The sequence below is a fragment of the Pleurodeles waltl genome, chromosome 6 (assembly GCF_031143425.1).
Source record: "Pleurodeles waltl isolate 20211129_DDA chromosome 6, aPleWal1.hap1.20221129, whole genome shotgun sequence".
Classification (NCBI taxonomy): Eukaryota; Metazoa; Chordata; class Amphibia; order Caudata; family Salamandridae; genus Pleurodeles; species Pleurodeles waltl.
In genome coordinates, this window is record NC_090445.1 from 1148589091 (window position 1) to 1148616511 (window position 27421).

A 27421-nucleotide genomic window follows, 5' to 3' on the forward strand; every position below is an offset into this window, starting at 1 on the left:
AGTCCTGCCTTGCCCAGGCCAGGCCCCAGACACTCACCAGGGGCTTGGAGACTGCATGTGTGAGGGCAGGCACAGCCCTTTCAGGAGTGAGTTACCACTCCTCCCCTCCCTCCTAGCACAGATGGCTCATCAGGAAATGCAGACTACACCCCAGCTCCCTTTGTGTCACTGTCTAGTGTGAGGTGCAACCAGCCCAACTGTCAAACTGACCCAGACAGGGAATCCACAAACAGGCAGAGTCACAGAAATGGTATAAGGAAGAAAATGCTCACTTTCTAAAAGTGCCATTTTCAAACACACAATCTCAAAAACCAAATTTACTAAAAGATGTATTTTAAAATTGTGAGCTCAGAGACCCCAAACTCCACATGTCTGTCAGCTCCCAAAGGGAATCTACACGTTAATCATATTTAAAGGTAGCCCCCATGTTAACCTATGTGGTTAACCTATGAGAGGGACAGGCCTTGCAACAGTGAAAAACAAATTCAGCAGTATTTCAATATCAGGACATATAAAACACATGATTGGCGTCCGTACCGCCAACAGGCTGGCGGTACGGAGACCCATATTTCGACCGCGGCGGTAGCGCCGCGGTCGCACCACAGGGGCCGGCGGTTTCCTGACGTTTTAGCCCCGGCGGTGATAATCCGCCAGGGCAGTGCTGCCCTGGGGATTATGACTTCCCTACCACCAGCCTGTTTCTGGCAGTTTGCACCGCCAGGAAGAGGCTGGCGGTAAGGGGAGTCCTGGGGCCCCCTAACAGGGCCCTGTGCAGCTTTTCGCTGTCTGCATAGCAGACAGTGAAAAGCGCGACGGGTGCTACTGCACCCGTCACACGGCCGCAACACCGCCGGCTCCATTAGGAGCCGGCTCCTATGTTGCGGCCGCATCCCCGCTGGGCCGGCGGGCATAAACTAGGTTTGCGCCCGCCGGCCCAGCTGGGATGTTGTAATGGGGACTGCGGGAGTGCGGCTGCATTGGCGGGCGCACAGCGGTTACAGCTTGGCGGGCGGCGTTGACCGCCCGCCAATGTTGTAATGACCCCCTATATGTCCTACCTTAACCATACAATGCGCCCTGCCCTTGGTGCTACCTAGTGCCTTCCTTAGGGGTCTCTGATATGTAAAAAAAAAGGAAGGTTTAGGCCTGGCAAGTTGGTACACTTGCCAAGTCGAATGTAAAGTTAAAACTGCACACATAGACACTGCAGTGGCAGGTCTGAGACATGATTACAGAGCTACTTATGTGGCAGCCACAATCAGTGCTGCAGGCCCACTAGTAGCATTTGATTTACAGGCCCTGGGCACCTCTAGTGCACTGTACTAGGGACTTACTAATAAATCAAATATGCCTGTCATGGATACGCCAATTACATACACATTTTGTAAAGGAGCACTTGCACTTTAGCACTGGTTAGCAGTGGTAAAGTGCCCAGAGTAACAAAAACAGCAAAATCATAGTCCAGCACACATCAACAACCTGGGAAACAGAGGCAAAAAGTTAAGGGAGACCACGCCAAGGATCAAAAGTCTAACAGGAAGCATTACGAATTTTGACTGACTGAAAACCCTGTGATGATACTGCCACAATATTCAGTCTGTTTATGGAAAACCATTCCAAACCACAGAATACATATTGGTCCACCACTCCCCTGAACTACAAACATCATTGTGTGTATTCTGTTCCTGTGGTGGAAACCAGTGCCAAAAGCACTCTGGCACACCCCATCAATTCCATGAGAGCCATATTATGGCCTTTTTCAGGTATTTGATCTTACTGGGCTAAGTTATTTACCGACTTGTACATTGTATTGCAGCATTTGTATAGCATCTCATACCCCCTATGAAGCACTGAAGCATTTAGATTTCCATCAGATTCCTTTGTGCCCTTTTGCCATGTATGATTATAATGATATTGTCAATTGTTTGTCATATTTTGTAAATGCTGGGTGAAGTGCTTGAAAATCAAAGTTCTGTTAACAGTTGTGTATGCCACTGTGCATAAGAAAGCTGAATGTACTATAGAGAGTGTCAGAATAAGCACATTTATTCATATCTACTTTCCAACTTACATAGCTAGTCATCTGCATCTTGTGTTAAATGAGACAGGTCTTTAGTGCTCTCTAGAATGAAAAATGTCCTAGCTATCGTAACAGAAAGTTTGAATTCTATTAAGGAAACTGAGGCGAGGTCTAGGCTATTCTTTCCACGCTTTACTTCTGCAGCAACCCTTCAAAGAGACACCTTGAAACAAGAAAACTTAATTTCCCATCAGGCGTAGGGAACATAACCACAATATAGTGTCCTATCCGGCGCCAGCTTGGTCCCTCAAAGCCCCTTGACAATGCTCCAGCTACCCCTTTCTTCCTGCAAACACAGCCACTCTCACTCTTGTTTGGAAGGCCCCGTTCCCGAGATGGAAAAAAAACAACAGTATAAACTCCACACTCTCGGAAGGGCCAAATCAACAGAGTACAACACAGCTCTACCTTAAAACCACCAGGAAGCAGAATGGATTCAAGTATAAATAAATGATATTGACATTAACGTAGATGGAAAGCAAGACATCCATACTTACAGATAAACCGATAGGCTCCTTAAGAAATCTTGATACCATACCTCTAATGCAGGAGGGGAAAAATATAATGTCTGGGTGGGCTAATTCTCGCCTCCATGTCCTTAATTAAATTGAAACTTTCCGTTACGATAGCTAGGAACTTTTTCAATCTCTGTCCGGACTGGAGGCGGGGATTAGGTTGGTTCAAAGCTTCCCCGCTACTAGGGATGCTAGATGCTGGACTGGCTTGAAGTAAAACCTCTTAAATGTAGAATCACAAGACCAATGAAGCTCTCTTACAGGGTTTGGAAAGAGTGATGAGGAGTTTTCTCTCCCCATGAGGGCGTATCGCCTCTGTCATAGATTCATAAGCCTTCAGGGTCCTGACAACACACAGTTTAGGAACGTCAGGAAACTTGGTATAGGACACTACCCTGGATTTAGATTTTGTTCTCCTAGAGATGTCAAAGGTCATTCCATCCGGGGTGCATACTTTACCGGTTTTATCCAAAGCACGAACATCTGAGACTCTCTGGCAAGATGCCAAATAGAGTAGGATAGCTAACTTCACTGATGACTGCTTCCTGAAAGGAACTTATTTTTTAGGAGAAGACTTGAAACCGCACTATACTGTATTAACATCCTATAAGGTAGAGTATCAGGGCTCGGGCAGAAGGGACAGTCTAATAGCCCACAGGAGCTTGCATACCAGAGGATGTTCTCCTACCTGGCGAGCGTCAACTGGGCAGTAACCCGTTGAAATAGCTGATCTGAAGGTATCAGTGGACCTGCACTCTAGGCCTTCTGAGGCCAAGGATGCTAGGAAGTTAAAGATATGTACAGTGTCCACCCCCACAGGATCCAGTTGCCGTGGATAATACCAACCCAAACATCGAGAAGAAGATGAGCAGTCTCTTCTGATCCACCCAGGATTTTGCAAGTAGTGATGCAGCTTCTTGCCATATATGTTAGGCCCTTCCAGACTTAAGGGCAGGGTGCAGGTCCCTGTCTGTGTGTGTGGCCCCCCCCACGAGAGCAGAGCCACCCCAACGAACTCCAGTTCCAATTCTCTAGACTTCGTAGGTTACTATCTATTGGTTCAGCTACAAAATGGTAACACCGAACCTAGACTTGTTTGGTATCAAACATGTCAGATTCATGCCCCAGTACTGATGCCGGTATTGGTGATATGATTCCATGCACTCTAGGGGGCTCCTTACAGGACCTCCAGTATTATTCCAGTCTTCCAGTGTGTGCGAGCAGCCCATGCTTCTACAGCCCCCCAGGCATAATTTCTGCCTTCCTGCTACTTGACCAGCTCAAGCAGGGGAAGGCAGAACAAAGGATTTCCTGTTTTGCCTTGGAAATAGGTGTTACAAGGCTGGGGAGGGGTAGCCTCCCCATGCCACTTGCTTGCTTTGAAGGGCACATTTGATGCCCTCCTTGCATATTCTGGTTTGCACCAGACCAGGGACCTACGGTTCCTGCTCTGGCATGAAACCACACAAAGGAGAGACTTCAGCTGCACCAAAGAAGCAAGAAGCAATCTTCCTTGGAGTGAAGGAGTCACTCACCTGTATCTGCAGGTACCTAAGGCATCGACGTCAGACTGCTGAGATCTGCTGTCCTCTGGGACTGCGAAGATTCTCCAACAGGGGTTGAGAAAATGTACATAAAGTTAATCATACATCATAGCTGCTAGGCATCTGTTTATCTTTATTATGTTGCCATGTGCTCAACAAACCTCCTGAACTTTGATGATTGATCTTGTGCTCGCAGCCTTGGGCTGCAATCTGCTTATCGCTGCCATATTACTTTTTCCAATTACAGTAACGAGAATAGTCGTGCTTAATCAGTAACTGCCAGAACAAGTTTGTACAGGTCGTTGCCGCCTCCTGCCAGCTGCATCTGCACCTTCTCCCACCACACGTGGATCCCTGAAATATTCTGAAGACCGCAGAGGACCTTGAATACGATAGGGGTGGAGTTGTCCTCTGACTAAGCAGTTTTGTGTGTATATAAGGTTGGATGCCCCAGAGTGAAGGGGCAGCCTCCGTAGGATAGTCACTTGACTGTCCTGGGACTCTGTATTAGCTCGAGCTGTAATCCATGTAATAAACTTCTCTTTATTCCTCCAGTTGGTGACTCTGTCTGATTTGTGAACTCTCTGCTAAACTGACCCAGAGGACATAAAGGGTGTCCCTCCACCGCTGGGAAGGAGACCCCTGGTGGGGGTCTAATCTTTCCTGGTTCCTCAGGGTGGAGGTTCTGAGGGGTCCTCTTTGGCTTTTATCTCTGTGCACCACAACTGTTGCAGCAACCAAGGCTTATGCTCTTGCATAAGACTCTTGCTTCAAAGGGATCTTCAGACTCCAAGTAGCTCCGGCCACCAGCACTCTACCTCTGCAAGGACTGTCTCCTCTCTGCTGCTCCAGCGACATGGGACTCCTTCAGGTGTGCTGCCTGGTCCTCACTGCTTCTTACTATGCCACCTCCTGCCAGTGGGTTGCTTGTGGGGGCCCTGACTGTTTCTGCTGGCTCTCCAGTCTTCATAGGGTCAACCCGGACTCCCCTCCAAGGGTTGAATCCCCAGGACCTTGCTGGCCCTCTCAGACCCTGCAAATCTTCTTCAGCTCCAACTTTGATTTACTTGTGTTTGTTGGTGGTCCTCCTGACCACTGACCCATCTGTATTCCGGCGACCAGCGAGGGACAGCTCCTAGACAATTTCAGTGACTCCTCTTCAGCTCCTGGACTCCGCAGCTGGTCTTCACCCATCAGTCGTTCCGGATCTTTTGCCCACAGAAGGATGGGCATTGCCTTGTGCCGCACTTGGACACTCCTGCGTGGACTGGACTCTGTCCCTTTCTTTACAGGTCCTCTTCACCCAGAATCCACTGTTGGGTTCCACCTTTCTGGTCCTATTCATGCATTGCTCCAGTTCTATTTCCCCATGTTAGCCAATGGGATGACCAAGTAACTTACCTCTGCACTCCTGGTCGCTGGGGGTCTTCTAGATACTCACCTTTTGTGGTTCCATACTCTTCTAGCCCTTGGCTAATGACTCCATATCGTCTGGGGGGGGTGTCATACACACATTTCACTATTTTAGTATATAGTTTTCCACCCCATAGGGCCCTTGCTATTTCTAATGGTTTTTATGCTAATTCCTAGTATTTACCTGTGTATATTTTGTGTGTACTTACCTCCAAAGAGGGGTGGTTGCCATAATAAAGTACTTTTATTTTTGCAATACTGGGTCGTTCCTTTCATGTGTGATAATTTACTGAGTGACTACTGTGATATTGCAAGTGCTTAACACTCCTCATAGACAAGCCTTGGCTGCTCACCACAGCTACCGCTAGAGAGCCCTGGCTTCCTAGACACTATAATACTTACTAATAAGGGTTTCCTGGACCTTGTATAAGGTGCCGGCAACATAGCTGTCCACCACACACCAGGCCAGCCTCCTACAGTTTCTTTAGGTAGGAATGGTGCAGTTTGTGTCTCCTAGAAATATAATGGCTCTCTGAGCTAAGTCTGACGAGATCTCAGGGGAGATCAAGGAGCTGAAGGCCTTGGGTCCTCGGCCATGTCCAGGATCTTCGATAGGATGCCGGCTATAATGAGCAGTTTATCCTTGCATGACCTTCAGGATAGGTCAATCCCCTTGTGGGGTCCCGTGCAAATTTGGCCAAAAAGATGGCCATTCTAGCATCTATCCCTAGGGTCAGGGCTACCTTTCCCTCAAGAGTGGGGCAGAGACATTCCACCCATAGTTGGCTCCAGATCTCCTTTTCCAGCGGTTTCCGTAGGCGGTTTGCAACTTAAGATGCCACCTTTGGGGCATTGGACCATTTGACAGTGCAAGGGTGGAACATGTCTTCTGTGTCCAGCCTATCAGTGCCTGGGACCTGCGGTGGTTTTGTTGGGGGGGGGGGGGGGCAAGGGTGTGGAGGGTCGAGCGCCGACGTGGAGGTCTTACTGGATGGGCTCCCAGTATCTGGATTCCTGCGGATGCTTGCCATTGGAGGGAGCTATGGAATCGTGGCCATCTAAAAGCTCGGTGAAGGAAGGATTCCTTGGTATGCTGAGAAAAAGGGGCCCCGGTCGTGAAGGGTGTGAGGCCATAAAGGCCTTTTTAAGGTGTGCAAAAGCATCTAAATCGACGCCAGGGTCCTCTGCGTGCTTGCGCTTGGCGGTCAGGTGATGTGTCAAGCTGCACTGGAGTTAAAGGGGCCAAAGGCCCTGCCATTTCTTCCCCCAAGGCGGGGAGGGGTCATGGGCACTGGGCTTCCAGTTGAAGCATTTTCCTCTCCAAGGCCGCAGTCCACTGTGACACTGCCTTCCATGTATCCATTACATGCCAGAAATTACTGTTGATGTGGAGGTAGGTAATTTCCTCCTCCTACAACTATTCTGCTGGGTCCTTCTCAAAATAGGACTTTGAGTCCTGAATACTTGAATCAAGACTGGGCTCTAACTGTAGGACTGAGGGCTATGAAACGATGGGGTCAGTCCAGTACCGTTAGTACGTAGCGCTCAAAGTACAAATGTCGGCCTTGGGTGGGGGGTTTCAACAGTATACCATCCACACTCGGTGTGCGGAGGTGAGACCTAACTAGGCCTTGGGTCAGAAACCATTGTTTGATCGGGGTTTTTTACACCAGGGGTGTCGCCTGGGCTAAGTCCCAGAAATAAATTGATTACCGCCCTACCCACGAGCGTGTGTTCAAACTCAAGGCAGGAGCACTGACAGCAGGAAAATAGCCAGAAAGCAGCCCGACGCATCTCTCTGGAGAGGGAAACTGACAGAGAAGACACGTCGGCCGATAGAGGGTAAAGATCACGCGGAGCGCAGAACTGAAACGGTGCGCGGCCCTTTAGCAATCGGCTGACCGCAAACACACCCTGAGCCCAAACACAGATGAAATTATGACAAGAAAGGCAGCCACGGCGGAGCGGTAAATGTTCACGTGGCCGCGCTGTAAAGAAATACAGAAATACAGAAATTTCAGTCACCTATCTGAAAGGCTGCTGAAGCAGCGAAGAAAGTGGGAGCTGGAGCGTAGCTCTCAAGGGGATTTGAGATATGACTCTGGCACCGAATTGGACATCAGGTTGTGGTTTTGTGCCCTAGCCTGATGGGAAATTAAGTTTTCTTACCTGATGACTTGTTTCGAGATATCTACCTGAATGGCTGCTGTAGAAATAAAGAGTTGAAAGAACAGCCTAATCCTTGCCTCCGATCTGACATAGAATCTAACGTTCTTCAAGCAGAAAACAAGTTGTCAAATTTCTGTTTGACGAAATAGATAAAATGACAAACTTTTTTGAAGGTGGATGGTCAACAAGGTGGTCAGCCTGGAATGCATTTGTTCTGCTTGTCAGTAAATATTGAGTTTCTATTGATATAATAGTGGTTCAGCCTCAGACTGTTCAGAGAGCATATATTGGTTTGACAGTGATGGATCTTGTCGTCGACTAGGTTATGAAACTATCTGATAGGTAATACTTTTCAGTTTCCCTTGTGTGCTATGAGGTATACTATGTTTGCATAGTCAAGATGGAAGTCTGCTAAATCAATGAAAGCTTGCCCTCTTTGAGGAAAGACACAGTAAGGCAAAATTCACCAAAGGCATCACAACGTAGTCTCCTGATAAAGTACCCCAAAACGCTTTGAGGCACAGTGCATATGGTAAAGCAAATTAAATGAACGTTTGTGTAATGTAAAAACTGATTAAAGTGCTTAGCATTATTTCTGGTGTTTTTTGGCAGTGCGCTTCCAAATGGCGCTTACCATGTTATTTCTGGTAACAAAAGGCATCTCTCCCAACCGCAATTTTAATTTCTTGATTTCTTTAACTCTGTTTATACAGGACCTTGTGGAGAAAGTGATGGTGTTACGTAGGTCTATTGAACTGCTACGTGGGACTTCACTGCCTTCTCACGGGCCTGTGCTTGAAGAAAAGATCACACAGTATGCTAACCTTTTGGCCTCTCAGGGGAGCTTGGCTGCTGCAATGAGCTATCTTCCAGATGAGTCAAAAGAGGTAGGTCATCATTTCATTTAAGGAAACATCTTAAACGCATATGGTACATTGTTAATACATGCATATAATTCATGTAGAATCATTTGTTTAAAACATATATAGCCCAATACATATGATAGGTTTGTATATGGGCACAGTGCAAAGTCCATAAGAAACTCAGCACTTCTAATGGATACTTTGATCTGGAGAGCCATACTGGGAAATCATTGATTAGCAGAATGTGACACCAGGACTGTTTAAATATACGACTTTCATGATTTTTCAAGACTGGGAATATTTTAAGGATTGTAATGCTTGTGTGTCTTTTTTAACATGAAATTAGTGATTATCCTTTTTCTTTAAGAGTAAAACCGTAAAATGCTTCCATAAATTGTGAGATTAGTAGGAGACCTGATCTAAGATTGGTTACAAAAAATAAAACTTTGAAAGGACTGAAACCCTTTGCAGCATTCCTAGATAGATATCACAAGCAAGGACCACAATACTAATTGATAGTACCAAGTCCAAAAATACAAGGAAATATTATGCATTTTCTCTTTCACCATCCGATGTTGCTAGGCATTACTGCATCATGGAAAAAAAACAAATATTTCTCCTTTGTGCAGTTAGATCACATCTATTTTAACACTTGTACTGAACCTAGGAGTTGTGCCAGTGTTTTTTTTTGTTTGTTTTTTACGAAATGACCTGATCACTTAGGGACCACTTACAATAGCAACAGGTATGAAAGGCGTTGATTCTGGAGTTTCTATTAAAAGGTAAACATGCATAGTTCGTTTTCTGAATCTTAGATTTAGGAGATTATCTGTAGTGGGTTAAGTTGAAAAGATTAAAAAGTCTATTTTAATATCTTGTATTAAACTATTTTTAATTGACTTTGCTATGTGCTTTTATTAAGGCCCATTGCGGGTAGAGAATTTGAACCAGTTGAATTTAGTTCTAACCAGTGTCTCTGGTTGTTGTTTCTGCTCCTACTTGCATCAGGTTTACTATTTAATTTATGTTCCCTATTTGATGCTAGTTTAACCTGGCAAAGCTGAGAAAATAAATTGAAAAAAACATAACCATCATGGATCTACCATGAATGCAAATTAATGAATTAAAACAGTCTTCCCATTCACCACAGAATAACTGAATAAACAAAAAGCAACCCTAATTGTTGTAAGATGTAAAACAGAATGCTGCTCCTTGTCTCTTGTAGTGTCAGGGATACTGTGCCGAACATGTAAGCAGTGTGTCACAGGAAAAGGGATCCAACTAACCATGGGGCATCAAGAAGACGAAAACAGAAACTCTTCCTCCACAGTGGCAGAAAACGCAGCCACCTTGGAGGTGATTGGTTGAGTGGGCATCCCCCATGGGTTTGAGTGACCACCTCAACCCACCCCCAACCGTCTAGCACACACAAATAACTTGCTTAATCTTGGGGAGTAGTAAAATATAACATTATTCTATGTGACTGCTAGAAACAGAATATAAGGAAAATTAAAATATGTCTTACTTTGTGGACTAAAGATTCAACTGCTCAGCTTTCAAAGTAACTATCTTAAAAGAGGCTGACGTCCTCACAGCAATTGCCAGCCAGTTCACCTCATTTACACATAGAATAGGTTTGGCAACTAGAATTAGTCCTGTCAGGCATACAAGAATTCAGCAAGTATTACTTCTTATCTTTTTCCTCAATCATTTCATCACCTGTGAAGGTAATCACAGGTAATGAAGTACACAGATGCCCGTACGGTTCTTGGTGCTTCCCATTAGTCACTATTCCAACACTATCAAAGTTGAGGACCTTACCTTCCGTGGGAGCCCATAAAAGTGATACCTGCTCATTCCACTTCAGTTTGCCTTGTTGCTTTTTCATTGGAGACCGCTGTGTGGTCCTGAATGGGCTGGGATTTTCTTGTGTCTTTAGATGCGTAGAACTGAGGCGTTTTAGACTTTTCTTTCCCAGGCAGGGCAGCCTTTGCACTAAATCGCAGTGTTCACCTCAGCTTCTGGTGAAGCATACATGCTAGAGCTGTAAGAATAAAAAGATGAGTGCTTTGTCTCTGCAGCACATGGTGTTCACTTTGTTCGGATAGGTGAAAACTAAGTTATTTTATTACTTGTTTCTCTTTCTAACCTACTGTGTATTTGAACTACCTTTAAGTTCACACTCTGGTCCGTTACTACCTGTGTAATTGGACTTTTGATATTTTGACTTTGGATATTGTGAGTACTTGCTGGTTGAAAATTTTTACCCAGGGGCTCAGCCTTACAAATCTCAGCAGAGAGGTTCCTATGTTTTCTGTATCACTGATTTTAATGGCCGATGGCAGTAGCAGACATTGCATGATGACTTTGGAGCCCCCATATTATTTGACACTCAGATTAATGATGAAGGCGAAGCATCCAATTGGAAGTAGCTGGCTTCAGTGCAAAGGGCTAAAAAAATGGCTTGCTCCAGATCTGGAAGGTCTGTTGATGTTAATACAGATGCACAACAATCTAATTATGGGTAGTATAAACTTAAATGGTTGGACAAGGTCCAATAATATCAGTCCAGCCTTTCTAAATATAATCTGGGCAGGGTCTAAATCTGTTAGAGACTTTTAGCCACAGATTACTTACTGTAGCCTATTCCCCAGGCACCAGGCTGGATCTAGAATATCTTGAGCAGTACCTCTGTGTGCAAGGAGTTCCACATTGCTTTTTGACTTCACCGCACAGGTCCAAGTCATCGGATGAGGCACAGGAATGACTCCATAAATTGAGGCCCTACTGTGGCATGCCTCCTGTAGAACCCGAGCCTTTGTCAGCCCCGCAAGGGGAATAGGGGCGACCTCTGCCCAAATCAGAGTTTTATGAGGCCATGTGTCTCACGCAGCATAACCCCTCTGGAGCACCTTGTGTCCCGATGTGTTGGGTGAGGTACTATGATTGGATTTCTGCCGGTGGGTTTAGCCTCCGTGAGAGTCAGGCCCCCTGAATCCATTGCAGGCTGAGACCCGACTCCCTTTGCAAATCTAAGACCTTTGCCACAGTTCAGCCCTGCACCGCTGATGCCTCGCAGCAGACATCTATTCTATAGTCATTCCCAACTACGATATGGAGCCGGACTACGGTCACCTGATGCCAGTGCCCACTGGACCTCTAGGACTGGGTTGGGGAGCAAGCCTTTTTTTGACATGTACTATGGGGACTTCAACTGGGTTCGATCTGAGGCTCCTTACAGCTACCTTCATCTCCATGAAGACAGATTGGACCCATCGAATGATAACTGGTACTAGGAGCTGGCCGATGTCAGTGGCCTGACACCTCACTAGACACTTGCCTGTTCTCTCCTAATGTGGTTACGGAAGGGAGGGGCATCCTTTGCTATGGTTACTTAAAGGCCTTTCTCATATATTTCCTCCATCCCCATTCATTATGCTCCAGTGGGGCTTGAATTTGTTTTTGACTTTTCTGATGTGTGCTCCTTTTGAGCCTTTCCACAATTGTCCTCTCAGGCGCCTAACTTTGAAACCAGCCTTCCTTGTGGCCATCACATGTACCCGCAAGGTGAGTGAGCTGCAGGCATTGTCATCTAAGACGCCTACGCTTCCATCTATCCTGACAAAGTGGCCACCTTTCTGTGTAAAGTAGTTATGACAGTCAATGTAGGCCAATCCATCACCTTGCATACTTTTAAGCACGCTTCTTCCTTCTAAGAAAGTGGAGAGATTCCACAGTCTGGACCCAAAAAGAGTATTGGTGTTCTACCTTTATCGTACCAAAGAGTTCTGGGTGGATGATCAGCTCTTTGTTGGTTATGTGGATGCGAAGAAAGGTTGGGCAGTGCAGAAGAGAAACATCCTCAGCTGCAGATGCATTAAAATGTGACAGGAATTGGCTAAGAAGCAACCCACTTATGGTTTGTTTGCTCACTCTACCAGAGCTACAGCTGCGACCAATGTGTTAGCACGCACAGTTCCAGTCCTGGACATCTGTCAGGTGGCAACGTGAGCATCTCTTCTCACATTTTCCAAACACTACTGGATGGACAGTCAGGTTCGTAGGGAAAGTAATTTTGCCTGTTCAGTCCTACAGGACTTTCTGGTATGATCTTACTTTGCAGGCCACCTCCGGGGATGGTATTGCTTTGGTATCTATTCTGATGTAAGGAATCTGCAACTAGATGTCTCCATCAGATGGACAAGTTACCTACCTTCGGTAATGCCTTATCTGATAGAGACAATGTGTAGTTGCAAATTCCTTACCGGCCCACCGATCCTCCCCTCTCTGCGAACTGATTTCTATGGACAGGGACTCCCCTTTCACGGCTCTAGGTTTGACACACCAGTGGTCAGTGTTTTTCATGGCTCTGTGCTTCTGGCATGGAAAGTTGTGAAAAGAAACTGAGGTCAGCGCACCGGTGTGGCGCCTATATAGGACTTGCAATGGATATGCTGCACAGACAACGGATGCAGGGCCGATCAACACCACATAACTGCACACAGGGGTAATGCTCAAGAAAAATCTTAGGATCTAGGCTGATGCCTAGGGCAAATTTTGTGGTAAAGAATCTGCAATTAGATATTTTCTCTAGCAGGTGAGGCGTTACCGAAGGTAAGTAACTTGTACACTGCAGGTTTACAATGCGGACAAGTGAGGTCCTTACTAAACTATGCAGATAAGATTTGCAACTGACAAGGATGATGTAAGATATTGGGTTATTTGTTGCAAAGGATGCATGTCCTTCATGTACAGTCGGTTCACATTTGTCTCCTTACTGGGAACCAAGTACCTCGTTGTTGTACTCGACTCTTATCAGTGTGGTGAAGCAGAGCAGTCCAAGGCCTACTCTGGAGTGGTGGTTTGGGCTAATAATCTCCATTCACTGACATAACAAAATAAATCAAATAGTTATTGTCCAAATAGTGCTTTTGCTTTTAAAACGGAAAACTGCATTTATTTCTCACACTTACACATACACACCTCTACTACTACTACTACTACTACTACTACTACTACTACTACTACTAATAATAATAATACTACTACTATATGATGCATAAACCTACAGCAACAACGTTCAGCTGCATGAAGCTGCACTTCTCTGGAACTGCGTGGATCCTGCATCACAGGTGGTGATCTGGAATAGTCCCCTTGGTTCTCTCTGCCAGCTCTCCAACTTGGGAGACTGTGAGCCCTTGCATCTCCTTGCAGGACAGTACCCTAGTGCACAGCGACTCTTGCAGCAACCAAATCTCGTTGTCAGCTGCTCCAAGGGATCTTCAGGTTCCAAGTAGCCCCAGCCTCCAGCACTTCATCTTTCCAAGGGCAGTTTCCTCTCTGCTGCTCCAGCAATGTGGGACTCCTCTCCAGGTGTACTGACTGGACCTGACGGCAACTTACTGTGCCTGCCGCCAGTGGTTTGCCTGTGGGGGCTGTGATTGCTTTGCTGATTCTCCTGACTGCTGAGTGTCATCCCGGACTTCACCTCCAAGGGTTGAGTCCCCTGGATCTTGCTGGTCTTTTTAAGCCTTGCAACTCTTCTTTTGCTTTCTCTTTCATTTGCCAAGGCTTGTGGGTGGTCCTCCTGACCACTGACTCAACCCGACAACCGACGTGGGCCATCACCTGCATGGCTCCAAGAACTCTTCTGCAGCTTCTGGACTCCACAGCTGATCTTCATCTTCCACCGTCGGCCTGGTTCTTCATCCACAGAAGGATGGGTAGTGGCTCCTGCCCCTACTGGACACTCCATCGTGGACTGGACTCTGTCCCTATCTTTTGCAGATACTCTTCCTACAGAATCCACATTTGTTTTCATCTGGTCTGGTCTTGTTCTTGCACAATCCATTTTCTAAGTCCTCTTGTTAGTCCTTGGGAAAACCAGGTACTTACCTCTGTTCTCCTGTTCCCTGGGGTTCACTAAGGTACTTACCTCTTGGGGTCCCCAGTTCTCCCAGTTCCCCTCTAACTACTCCATACCTTTGGGTGGGGAACTTCGCTTCGCATTCCACTATTTTAGTATATGGTTTGGCCCTCCCTAGGTCCCTCACTATTTTCTACAATTCTTGCCAATGCTTGTTGTTTTCTATACTAATTTCTGATTGCTATTGTGTATGTATATAATGTATACTTACCTCCAGTTGGGGGTACTGCTTACAAGTCATCTAGTGTAGTGTCACTGTAATAAAGTACCTTTATTATTGTCACACTGTGTGGGTTTTTCATGTGTGATAATTTGCTGTGTGACGATTGTGGTGTTGCATAAGCTTTGCACTCCTAGATAAGTCTTGGCTGTTAACGCACAGCTACCTCTAGTGAGCCCTGACTTCCCAGACAATGTCTTCAATTACTAATAGGAGTTGCCTGGACCTGGTATAAGGTGCCAACACCATAGGTGTCCACGACACACCAGGCCAGCTTCCTATAACGCATAAAGCAAGAGGCTGCCTGAAGAAGTTCTTTAAGATTTGGGGAGCTTGGACAGCTTACTATGATAAACAAGATGAGGATGGCAGGAAGTTAGGGCACACTCCTTAGTGTCAATGCTACTGCTAAGGATACAGGATCCATATTACAGCCTCTTCGGAGGCAAGAGACTCCACTTAATGTGTCATGATACAGTGTTGTCAACATATGAGCAAAATATGTAACAGAATTTCACACCATTACTATTGATACTTCGTGGCCCAATCGGGCATGTTGTTGTTTGACGAAAATGCAAAGAAAAATATTTATTAAGAAAAATCCCATAGACCTAGAATTGGGAAAAAGTGTTTTCTGCCCCCGCATGACGGATCACCCCAAAACTTTCAAGACAACAGCGAAAGTTACTGTCTTACTAGTTTAGAGAATTTCATGAAGATTTGTCAAAAGGAGCCAAAGTCAATGGCAAAACAAAAAATGTGCCGTCTTTGTAAACAAACAGTCTTAACTATACTTACCTACTGGCCTTCACCAGTAGGTAATATATGTGTATACGTGTGTGTGTGTGTCTGTGTGTGTGTGTATATATATATATATATCTTATGCACTGGGTTCTGCAGCTCCTGACCCTCAATGTGCAGTTGGTGCCACCGTCTCTGAGTGCAGAACTCAGGTATAATGTCCATTTGTCATCATCTTCCGGAGAAGAAAAATATGGGCACTCACGAGGTATAGCCTGAATGTTTTAATTGCCCAAACAAATAAGAAAAACAAATGTATTTCACTGAACGCGCCTTCCACATTTGTGAATTACAAAAACAGATGCCATATTTAAAGGCGCACACAGTGCAAAAATGCAATCTGATAGAGGCTTCTAGTTGCAGATTCCTTACCTTAGAATTTCCCCCAGACATCAGGCTGGATTTGGAAATCTTTCTTCAAACCGTACCCTCTGTCGACTCGGCATCCATCGTTGGTGTTTTTGTTGCCGTAATGATGTTGGGGTCATACAAAGAGGCCACCCCAGTACGCTGATGTCAGTTCCACGCCATGTGCAGATCCGAAGACAGCTACCCTGGTCATTTTTTTTTACCTGAATTCAACCTTTTTGTAATCTTTTTTAAGTTGCCCTAAGTGGGAAGGGTATGCCCAGACGTGGGTCCCTTGCTCACTGTGCCACTGGAATCAAGCTAGCCTGGCTGATGAGGGGTGAAACCCCGAAACCGGTCCCAGGATGCTTGTTTCCGGTCCAGGGAGGACCTGGCCTGGCAGTTCGGGCTGGACTGTTCCCATGAGGAACAGGGTCAAGACTGATTTGCATATGGCTGGGTCCAAACTGGGGTGGCATGGTGAGCAAAAGAAAGATGGATTAAACCCAGATCTGTGACTAGGGGTGAGTGTTTGCATTGTCAGCACTCCGTCCATCATCCTTTTGTGTTATCAAATTTCTCAGCACAATAAACCCACACTGATGCAGTGTTGGATTTATTGAAAAATGCACCCAGAGGGCATCTTAAATATGCCCGCTGTATTTTGGCCAAACATCTAGTGCAGGACTGACCGGTCTGTGCCAGCCTGCCACTTCCAGACAAGTTTCTGACCACGTGGGGTTGAGAGCCTTTGTGCTCTCTCTGGCTCGAAACAAAGCCTGCACTGGGTGGAGGAGCTTCACACCTCCCCCTGCAGGAACTTTAACACCTGAGGGTGAGCCTCAATGGCTCTGGCCTCTTGATACAGTGCCCCAGGGTACTCAAGCTAGTGGGGGAGCCCCACTTTTGGTGGCAAGTCCCGCAGGAAAATTAGGGCAAACAAGGAGTGACAACTTCAGTTGGGACCACTCCAAAGGTGTCCAGTCCTGAAGTGACCTCCCCCCCCCCCCCCCCTTGCAAAATCCATCTTGGTTTGGAGACCAGGGTCAGGTCTGAACACCTCCCCCCCCCCCCCCCCCCCCCCCCACTGCCCTCTGACCCTTGTAATCCTCTAACACCAGGATTTAAGGGCTCTCCTGAACCTAGCTCGTCAGATTCCTGGCAGCCTCAAGAAGAGGGCAAGAAGAAAGAAGGACTACTAAGCTGACCCCGGCAGAGAAGACTGAAGGCACCAACTGACTTGGCCCCAGCTCTACAGGCCTGTCTCCAGCTTCTGAAACCCTGCTACAAGGCGGTTATGCATCCTGCAGGAGCAGTGACCTCTTGCAAGCCTCAAGAGGACTGCCTGCACCCCAGAGGACCAAGGACTCCTGTGGAAAGCATCCCTGTCAGAAAGAAACTCCAACAAAGGACTCCAGAACTGCCCTGGATCCCTGAGCCTGTTTAGTCATTACTCCACTAGGAGGCGAGTAAACACACTATTATATACACGAGTAGTCAGTGATTAGCATAGAAAGCAATAGCAAACAGTAAAATAGAAAATAATGAGTAATATACTAAGTAAGTGAAATGCGAAAGGCAGTCCCCCACCCATAGAAGTGGAATCTGTAGAGGGGAGCTGGAGGAAATAGGAACCCCTAAAAGGTAAGTACCAGGATGACCCCCAGCGACCAGGAGGAAAGAGGTAAGTACCTGTTTATTCCCCAGACCCACTGGTAAACTTTGGAAAAGGACTATGCTAGACCCAAGCAAGAGTTGAAGAAACCAAAGAAGGATTCTGACAGAAGAAGACCTGCAAAAGAAGGGGACCAAGTCCAGTTCGAGTTGAGCCAGGAGCCACTACTCACCCTTTTGGAGATGCAGGACTAGCACGACGGTAAAGACAAGGAGTCGGCTTTGCAGCACTGGAGCAGGAGAAGAGTTTCAGAAGTGATGCAGACGATCACCCACATCGGAAGAAGAGTTGCAGTCAGTCAGTGGTATTGGAAAACCACCAACAAGCCTTAATAAACGCAAAAGTCGCAGATGAAGAGTTGTAGAGCTGCCGGGGGCCAGCAAGGTCCAAGGGGACTCAGCCCAAGGAGGGGAGTCCCAGGTGACCGTCAGCAGTGAGGATAGTCCGACGATGAGGATGCAACCCCCACAGGCAACTCAGAGTCAGCAGGCACAGGAGTCACAGTAAGGCCCACTTAGCACACATGGAGAGGAGTCTCACGTCACTGGAGCAGCAGGCAGGAGACTGTGCTTTGCAAGGAAGAGTGTTGGAGGCCAAGGCTACACGGAGCCTGAAGATCAATTGGAGGAACAACAAACAAGCCTTGGTAGCTGCAAGAGTCACGGTGCACAGGGGTACTGTCCTGCAAGGAGAGTCAATGGCTCACTGTCTCCTAAGATGGACAGCCGGTAGAGACGACCGAGGGGACCACTCCAGACCACCGCCTGTGTTGGAAGATTCACGCCGTTTTGCAGGAGAGAAGATCCGCACAGCCGGACGTCATTGCATTTGGCGCCTGAGGATGCAGGGGATTGACTCCTTCACTACAAGGGAGTTTTCTTCTTGCTTCTTGTGCAGGCTGAAGACTCGTCACCCTCAGAGGAGGCACAGCCAGGGAAATGTTGCACTTGCTGGAAGGAGCTGGAGAAACAATGTTGCAAAGCGGAGTCGTCGCTAGAGTTGCAGATTGTCGGTTCCTGGAGGGTCCAGTTGCAGTCTTAGTGGCCAGAAGAAGAAGTAAACGATGCAGAGAAGTCCTGCTGCAATCTTGCTCAGGGAAATGCTGTATTTGCTGGAAGGAGCAGGATAAACAATGTTGCGAAGTGGAGTCGTCGCTGGAGTTGCAGATTGTCGGTTCCTTGAGGGCCCAGTTGCAGTCCTAGTGGCCAGAAGAGTAAGTAAACGATGCAGAGAAGTCCTGCTGGAATCTTGCACAGGGAATCTGAAGACTCACCCTGGAGGGAGATCCTATATAGCTCAGGAAGGGAGTTTGGTCACCTAGCAGGATGACCACCTATCAGGAGGGGACTCTGACGTCACCTACCTGACCTGGCCACTCAGATACTCAAAGGGCCTCTGCCTATCTTGGATTCAAGATAGCTGAATCAAGTGGCCACCTGGAGGAGTTCTGGGCACCACCCCTGGGGTGGTGATGGACAGGGAAGTAGCCACTCCCCTTTCCATTGTCCAGTTTTGCGCCTGAGCAGGGACCAGGGGTCCATGGACTCGTCCAAACCGGTTTATGCAAGGAGGGCACCAAATGTGCCATTCAAAGCTTACCAGTGGCTAGGGGAAGCTACCTCTCCCAAACCATTTAACACCCATTTACAAAGGTAGAGGGTGTTGCATCCCTCTCCCACAGGAAATCCTTTGTCATCCCTTCTTCTGCTCGAGCAGGCTAAGCAGCAGGAGGGCAGAGGGGTGGCAGCAGCGTGATCTGCCCAGAAAACCGCAGAAGACTGGTGGTCCTCTAAGGAGCCCCTAGAGTGCATGGAATCATACAACCATTACTGGCCACAGTATTGCAGTATGATTCCGACATGTTTGATACCAAACATGCCCAGGATCGGAGTTACCATTATGTAACTGGACACATGTAGTTATCTATGTCCAGTACAAGGGGTAAAATGGCTTCCTCACACTTACGAAGTCCAGGAAAATGGAGCTGGCATTTGTAGGGGCACCTCTGCTCATGCAGGGGTGCCCTCACAGAAAGGTACTTGCACCCTGCCCTCTGGTCTAGGAGGGCCTACCATAGAGGGGACTTATAGTGACCTGGTGCAGAGACCTGTAGTGAAAGGTGCCTGCACTTTTTCACCCAGGCTGCAATGGCAGGCCTGCAGACACATTTTGCATGGGCTCCCATGGGTGGTATAATACATGCTGCAGCCCATGGGGACCCCTTGCTGCCCCAATGCCATGGGTACCTAGGTACCATATACTAGGGACTTATACAGGTGCACCTGTATGGCAATGGTGGGGTGTGCTAGGTTCTAAGCAACCAAACTTAGAAGGAGAGAGCATAGTCACTGGGGTCCTGGCTTGCAGGATCCCAGTGAACACAGTCAAAACACACTGTCGGCAGGTAAAAAGTAGGTTTAACCTTGCCCAAAAGAGGGTACTTTCCTACAGCTGACTCTCAGCCTCACAGCCCGCTGGGAAATGGAGTCGTTCTTGGTCCAGGGCCACCTGCAGCAAAACAAACTCCCCCACACAGCAGGGCAGCCAAATGTGCTATACAGAGCTCCTAAAGTGAAGTCAGGTGTGGTAGTAGAGGGCTGCCTCTCAGCCTTGCCACCTGCTGGGAAGTGGAATCAGCCTTAGTCCAGGGCCACCTGCAGCACAACAATCATCTACCCTACAAAAAACTAACAACGCTATAACCTAGCTTGGTTTTCTATCACATTTCAAAATTGTTCATTATATGTCAAAGCTATCTATATATATTATCACTCATTCCAATGGTTGACCAAGTGTACCCTAAGTACAATCTGTACCAATTTGGACTTCAGTGAGATGAATGGTAGAATTTTGTTTTCAGGAAACTCTGGGACTTAACACATGGTAATTTGTTAGATTCTAGATAATTAATGGGTTTTATGTTCACATTGCCAAGCTAGGAGCACTATCCATAATGTAATTCTTAGTTTGATTGAGAAAATCCTTCAGTCTGAGAGAATTGGTGTAGGAGGCTGGTCTAGTTTGTAGTTGGTACCTAAGGTACTTACACCTTATACCAGGTCCAGGTATCCCTTATTAGTGAAATTAATTCAGTGTCTAGAGGATAGGCTCTCTAGGGGTAGTGTGGATGAGCAGCCAAGGCATAACTAGGAGACATGCAAAGCTCATGCAATACCACTGTAGTCACACAGTACTCACACACATGAAAGAAAATACTCAGTGTTACAAAAATAAAGGTATGTTTTTGGTGACACAAATGCCAAAAATACCTTGGAGACTATACTCCCTTAGGAGGTAAGTGATATACACAATAGATACACTAGAATGCAGAAATAGCTGTAAAAAGAGTTAGAAAACAGTGCAAATAGTGAAAATCACAATAGTTAGAAATAGGCCTGGGGGAACACAAACCATATTCCAAAATAGTGCAATGCGAAAGTTGGTTTTGCACCTAGTATAGTGTAGTGTGTAGAGGGGTGCTGGAAGTCTTAGAAAACCCCAAAGTTAAGTAATAGAACCCACCCCAGAGCTCAGGAAAGCAGGAGAAAATCACAGTAACCTTCCTAGAAAACACCAGAACACATGCTAGAAGATTTTGAAAGAACCAGAAGAGACTGCAAGACACCAATGATGGATTTCTGGACCTGAAGACCTGTGGAAGAAGGGACCAAGTCCAAGAAGCACTGAAGAGTCCAGGGAGAACAGAAGCCCCTGCTAACCCGGATGAAAGTGCAAAAGAAGAACCACTGGTGAAGAAGCGCAATCAGTACTGCACCCAAGAAGATGGATCCGGGTTCCAGGTTGGTGCAGATGATGTCCTACGCCGGATGGATGATTGCAGTCTGCTTTACGTTGCTGGATTCCGCCAACAAGCCCTGGCACACGCAAAGCTTGCAGTTAGCGGAAATGGCGCTGCCCGGGACCTGGTAGCCTCTACCCAGGAGAGGAAAAAAGAGGGGGCTCTTGGCAACTAAGAAAGCCCTCAGAAGACCAAGCAGTGTGCACAGGAGTCCTACAGCAAGGGGACAAGGAAGGTGCGAAAGGAGGCCCACGCAGCACTACACAAAGGGATCCCAGGCCGCCGGAGAACCACGCAGGAGGCTGTGCCTCGCAGGAAGGAGTGCTGGGGGTCTGAGCTGCACTGTGCACGAAGAACTTCGTGGAGGGATGCCAACAAGCCTTGGCAACTGCAAAACACATGGTGCATGGGGGTACTGTCTTGCATGGGAAGGCAAGCTCTCACCACCAAAGTTGGACCATCAGGATCACTTCAGTCCACCCCCGTGTTGCCGGATCCACACACTTCTTGAGGAGAGGGGATCCAAGCCACCGGTCGTCACCACAGAGGGGTGCCTGCTGAAGCAGGGAAGTGACCTCTTCACTTCAAGGGAAATTCCTTTGTTCTTCTGGTGCAGGCTGAAGACTGGCTGTCCTCTGAGGAGGAACAACCGGGAAACAGTTGCAGTTGCTGGCAGGAGCTGATGATAGAATGTTGGAGAAGGCGTCTTTGCTTCTTTGTTGCAGTTGTAGAGTTCCTGGATGGTCCAGATACAGTTTCTTCTGTAAGAAGGTGAAGTAAAGGATGCAGAGGATTCCTGCTGGAGTCTTGCAATCCGAATCTGAAGAACCACCCAAGAGAGAGACCCTAAATAGCCTTGAAAGGGGGATTGGTCAGCTAACAGGTAAGCACCTATCAGGGTAGGGCTTTGACGTCACCTGCTGGCACTGGCCACTCAGATGCTCCCAGAGTGCCCTGCCAACTTGGAATCCAAGATGGCAAAATCCAGGGACACTCTAGAGGAGCTCTGAGAGCCACCCCTGGGTTGGTGATGGACAGGGGAGTGGTCACTCTCCTTTCCTTTGTCCAGTTTAGTGCCAAAGCAGGGACTGGTGGTCCCTGAACTGGTGTAGACTGGATTATGCAAGGAAGGCACCATCTTTGCCCTTCAAAGCATTTCCCGAGGCTCTGGGAGGCTACCCCTCCAATGCCTGTAACACCTATTTCCAAGGGGACAGGGTGTAACAGCCCTCTCCCAATCCTTTGTTCTGCCTTCCTGGGCTTGAGCTGCTCAAGCAACAGGAGGGCAGAAACCTGTCTGTGAGGTGGCAGCAGCTGGGGCTGCCTGGAAAACCTCAGAAGGCTGTAATGGCAGTGCTGGGGGTCCTCTAAGGAGCCCCCAGAGTGCACGGAATCATACAACCAATGCTTGCAAAAGCCTTTGGGTATGATTTCTACATGTTTGCTACCAAACAAGGCCATATTCGGAGTTAACATTGAGAAGCTGTACATAGGTAGTGACCTATGTAGAATGCACGTGTAAAATGGTGTCCCAGCACTCACAAAGTCTGGGAAAATGGTCCTGGTCAACGTGGGGGCACCCCTACTAGTGCAGAGGTGCCTTCTCACAGAGATACTCTGCACCCAGCCTCCAGGGTTGAAAGGCCTGGTATATGGGTGACTTATAAGTGGCAACACAAAAGGATGATGGGACGGAGTGCTGAAAAATGCAAACACTCACCCCCAGTCACAGATCTGGGTTTAATCCATCGCTCTTTTGCTCACCATGCCACCCCAGGTTGGACCCAGCCATATGCAAATCATTCTTGACCCTGTTCCTCATGGCTGACTTATAAGTGACCTGGTGCAGTGTGAATGGCTGTGAAAGGGTGCATGCACCATTTCACACAGGCTGCAATGGCAGTCCTGTAGAAGACTTTGCATGGGCTCCCTATGGGTGGCCAAAGAAATGCTGCAGCCCACAGGGATCCCCTTGAATCCCAGTGCCCTCGGTACCTAGGTACCATATACTATGGACTTATAAGGGGTGACCAGTATGCCAATTTGAGATAAAATACTGGGTTACCAGTATTGTAGTGACAGCATTTAGAGGAGAGCGAGAGAGAGCATAAGCACTGGGGTCCTGGTTAGCAGGATCCCAGTGACACAAACACATTGACATCAGGCAGAAATTGGGGGTAACATGCCAAAAAGAGGGAACTTTCCTCCAAATGGTCAGTGGGTTAAGTACATAAGAAAGCTCCAAAAGAAAAATGCCCCTTTCTTGTAGAGGATTTTAGAAAAATGAAAAAAAACACTAGTCTTGAAATTAGTTCAGCAGTAAGGGAAGACATTTGTAATCAGAGATGCAAGGTATTGAGGGGTATTGCAGAAGATATTCACAAAGATACTCAGAGGATTTAGGACTACTGCCTCAGATGCCAAGGCTATGACGACAAGATACATGATTTGGCCTTAATCTATTCTCCAAAAATATTGGCACATGGTTCTTCAACAAATAACCAGCTCCTTGACTGTTGATCTGACACCTGATTCCTCCTCAGTACTATTAGGCACCTCTAACCCCTGGGGGATCTCATCAAGTGGGGTTAGCTGATGGTAGTTCATAGCCATTCTAGTAGCCATATCCATTATTACTAGTTTAGGGAAATCCAATGTCTTCCCCATCCTCAACTTTGGCTAAAGAAGATAGAAGGTTTCGTCTTTGGAAAGAACATACTTTAAACATATTAGTGCCATTCAGATATTTGAAAGGTTCCGGGGGTCTTTTGAAGTCAATATCTGATAGAGACTTATAGTTGCAGATTCCTTACCTTAGAATTTCCCCCAAGGTGTCAGACTGGATGCTGAAATTTTTCTTCGAGGAGTACCCCTGCGCACCATCAGGTTGGCATTGATTGACTCTGCGCGCTTCGTAGTCCCCGTGATGACTTTGTGGTCATATATAGACGCCACCCTGGCACAATGACATCAGTTCTTTCCTTTCCACGGCAGCCTATGCGCAGATCCAGAGAAAAGCTACCCCTAGTCATTGTTTGACTAACTGCTACACTTTTGTCGAATTCTTTTTGACAAGTTTTGGATGTGTTGAGTGATGTCCTGAAGACCTGTTTTAAATCCTGCAACTCATGTCACTGAATGATGTCTGTGACGGATGAATATCTCGTCTGACTTTGGTATCTGGAGCGAGACCACAACCCGAAGTCGTGCTCCGAGTGTCAGGCAATGAACCTGAAAGCTTTGAGGAAGCTGTCCCTAAAGCTCATGGCGGCCCGGCACTTGACTCCACGTCATTCCCGGTCTCGTTTGAAAGGAAGGTAATGAGACCGCTCGCTGAGTCATCATCATTCCTTCACGTCCCATTCCAATTCCTCTGGACACTCAGGTCACAAGAAGAAGTCATCAAAGAAGGCTAAACGTTCTTCGAATTTGCCACGTCGATCAGACAATGCAACGCGGGAAGAGTGTCAACGCTGTAGGCCTCCATCCTCGGAGCCTGCGTCTGGGTGGACTCCGCACCTCACCGATTTTCCGGAGTTGGAGCAACCCCTGCCCACTTGAGAGTTCTATGAGGCCATGCGCCTCTTCTTTGGGCACACCGACCGGTCCCAGGCACCCTAGGGCCCAAGAGGGTCAGTGGGAGCCCCATCGGGTTCTGCACCAGCAGATTTGGCCTCAGTTCCTCTGGATCCGCTCTTGGATCTGTACCTATGCCGGTCGTGCCAACGCGACTTTCCCTGGCATCAGGACAGATGTCGATGCTCCCGACATCGGTTGGGCCCGCAGTTGATTTCAATACTATACTCATTCTCGATGAGCCAGAGCCGATAGGGTGACGCCGATTCTGTTATCTATGAGCTCTACTGGGACCAGGGCGGATCCTGAACCTTCTTTCTGTGGGTATGGATATGGGGATAATGTAGATTTGTTGCCGGACCCTTTAGAAAACCAGCTTGACCCTGACATGGACTAGGTTCAGGATTTGAGCGATGCTTGCTGACTAGATACCTCTCCTGATGCTGGCGTGCTTTCTCCCCTACCGTGGCTACGGAGACAGGAGCTTTATACTCCATGGTGGTGAGAAGGGAAGTTGAGATTTTGGAACTTACTTCTGTGGAAGTCAGGACTAACCTCCTGACCGATGTTTTTCAGCCTAGGGCTTCCACTTCGGAATCCCCCCATACCCTTTAATAAAGCTGTTATGAAAGTCCTACTTCGTACCTGGTCCAGACATAGCACAGGGGCTCCTGTGAATAGAACGGTTGCCCAGCGCAATCAGCCTGCGCCGTCCAACCTGAAATTCCTGACCCAACACCCTACGTCTGAGAGCCAAAAAGACTGGATAACTTTGGCAATAAATTGTTTTCTGCTGCCAGTCTGGTGCTGCAGTTCGTGAACACCGCATGCTGTTTGGGCCAATACTGCCAGACTCTCTTGGAAACAGTCACGCAGGTGCTGCTTCGAGTCCCGGAGGAGGCCCGGGTGGTTCTCTCCTAAGATGTTACTGACGTGAGAGACTCAGCAAAGTTCATGATTTGTTGTGGGCTGGATATGACCAACTCACTAGGTAGATCGGTTACATTGACGGTGACCTTGCGGTGTAACGCCTGGTTGAGGACATCTGACATTTTAGGGGATGTCCAGCAGTCTCCCAATGGACATGCCCTTGATGGCACCCGTCTCTTTGGAGTCAAAGTGGACTCAGCACTCGAGCACTTTTAGGACTCCCGGGCTATAGCTCGCTCCCTTGGCCTCATAGCTGCTCCTCGCCTCACACAGTCAACTTTTCCTACTCCACCCCGCCCCCTCCTCCAAGCCCTCCTTGGGTTGGAGGCAGTATCCACCATCACCTGCTCCACTGGGAATCCTCACCACAGACAGGTGGGTGTTGCAAATTGTCCAATAGGGCTACTTCGTCCCTTTCATGACTTCTCCTCCGGCCATGCCATCATACAATCATCTGTTTCAGGATCATTTGGCACTTCTCCACGAGGAAGTCACGGCTCTCTTTGCCAAGGGAGCCATAGAATGGGTCCCTGTGCCAGAAGTAGGTTGTGGTTTTTGTTCCCGCTACTTTCTAGTGCCCAGAAAGGACAAGGGCATTCGCTCTGTCTTAGATTTCTGGTCCCTCAATCTATTCCTCAAGAAGGAGTAATTCAAAATGCTAATGCTAGATCAGGTCCTGTCTGCCATGGACCTTGGAGACTGGATGGTAGTGTTGGGCTTGCAGGATGCCTATTTCTGCATTCCAGTCCTGCCAGCCCACAGATGTTACCTGCGATTCATGGTAGGTCACGAGCACTTTCAGTTCCCTGTGCTCCCCTTCGGCCTTGCCAGCACCCCTTGGGTGTTCATGAAGGTGATGGTAATGGTTGCAGCTCATCTGCGCTAGGGTTTTCAGTCTTCCCCTATCTCGACTGGCTGTTGAATGCAAACTCACCCCAGGCTGTCTCCCACCTCCAGACTACGGCGAAACTTCTGCATTCAAAGTCACACCTGACTCCCTCTCAGACGCTCCCTTTCATCAGAGCTGTTCTGGACACAGAGCAGTTTCAGGCTTATCCTCCCGAAAAGCGAGTCCATGATATTCGGTCTATGATTCCAGTGTTTCAGCCTCTATCCTGCATTTTGGTGAAAATTATTCTGAGGCTGCTGGGCCTCATGGCTTCCTGCATCCTGCTGGTTGAGCATGCCGGATGGCATATATGGGCTCTGCAGTGAGACCTTAAGTTCCAGTGGGCCCAGCATCAGGAGAACCTCTCCGCCATTGTCCAGATCTTCGAGGGGACTGTACTAGATCTGCAATAGTGGTTGTCAAATCCAGTTTGGGTCAGCTGCAGATATCTCTTCCTTTCCCAACCAGATCTCACAGTAGTGGCAGATCTATCACTCCTGGGTCGGGACGGCCACACGAGAGAGGCAGAGATGAGAGGCCTCTGGTGGATTCCGGGCTCCACATCAACCTTTTGGGGCTCCGGGCAATCCGACTTGCACTGAAAGCATTCCTTCCCTCTCTCGAAGGGAAAGTGGTGAAGGTATTCACCAACTGCACCACCGCCATGTGGTAC

At 47.6% G+C, this 27421-nt stretch overlaps 1 protein-coding gene across 2 annotated transcripts in view; it reads left to right on the forward strand.

Moving 5' to 3' along the window:
* SEC31B (SEC31 homolog B, COPII coat complex component) overlaps positions 1-27421 on the forward strand; it is a 1228966-nt gene that overhangs the window by 737188 nt on the left and 464357 nt on the right. For both annotated transcript variants that reach the window (XM_069240364.1, XM_069240362.1), the window contains exon 18: positions 8435-8608. In XM_069240364.1, the coding sequence (XP_069096465.1) occupies positions 8435-8608 (174 nt within the window). The remainder of the gene's footprint in view (positions 1-8434; positions 8609-27421) is intronic.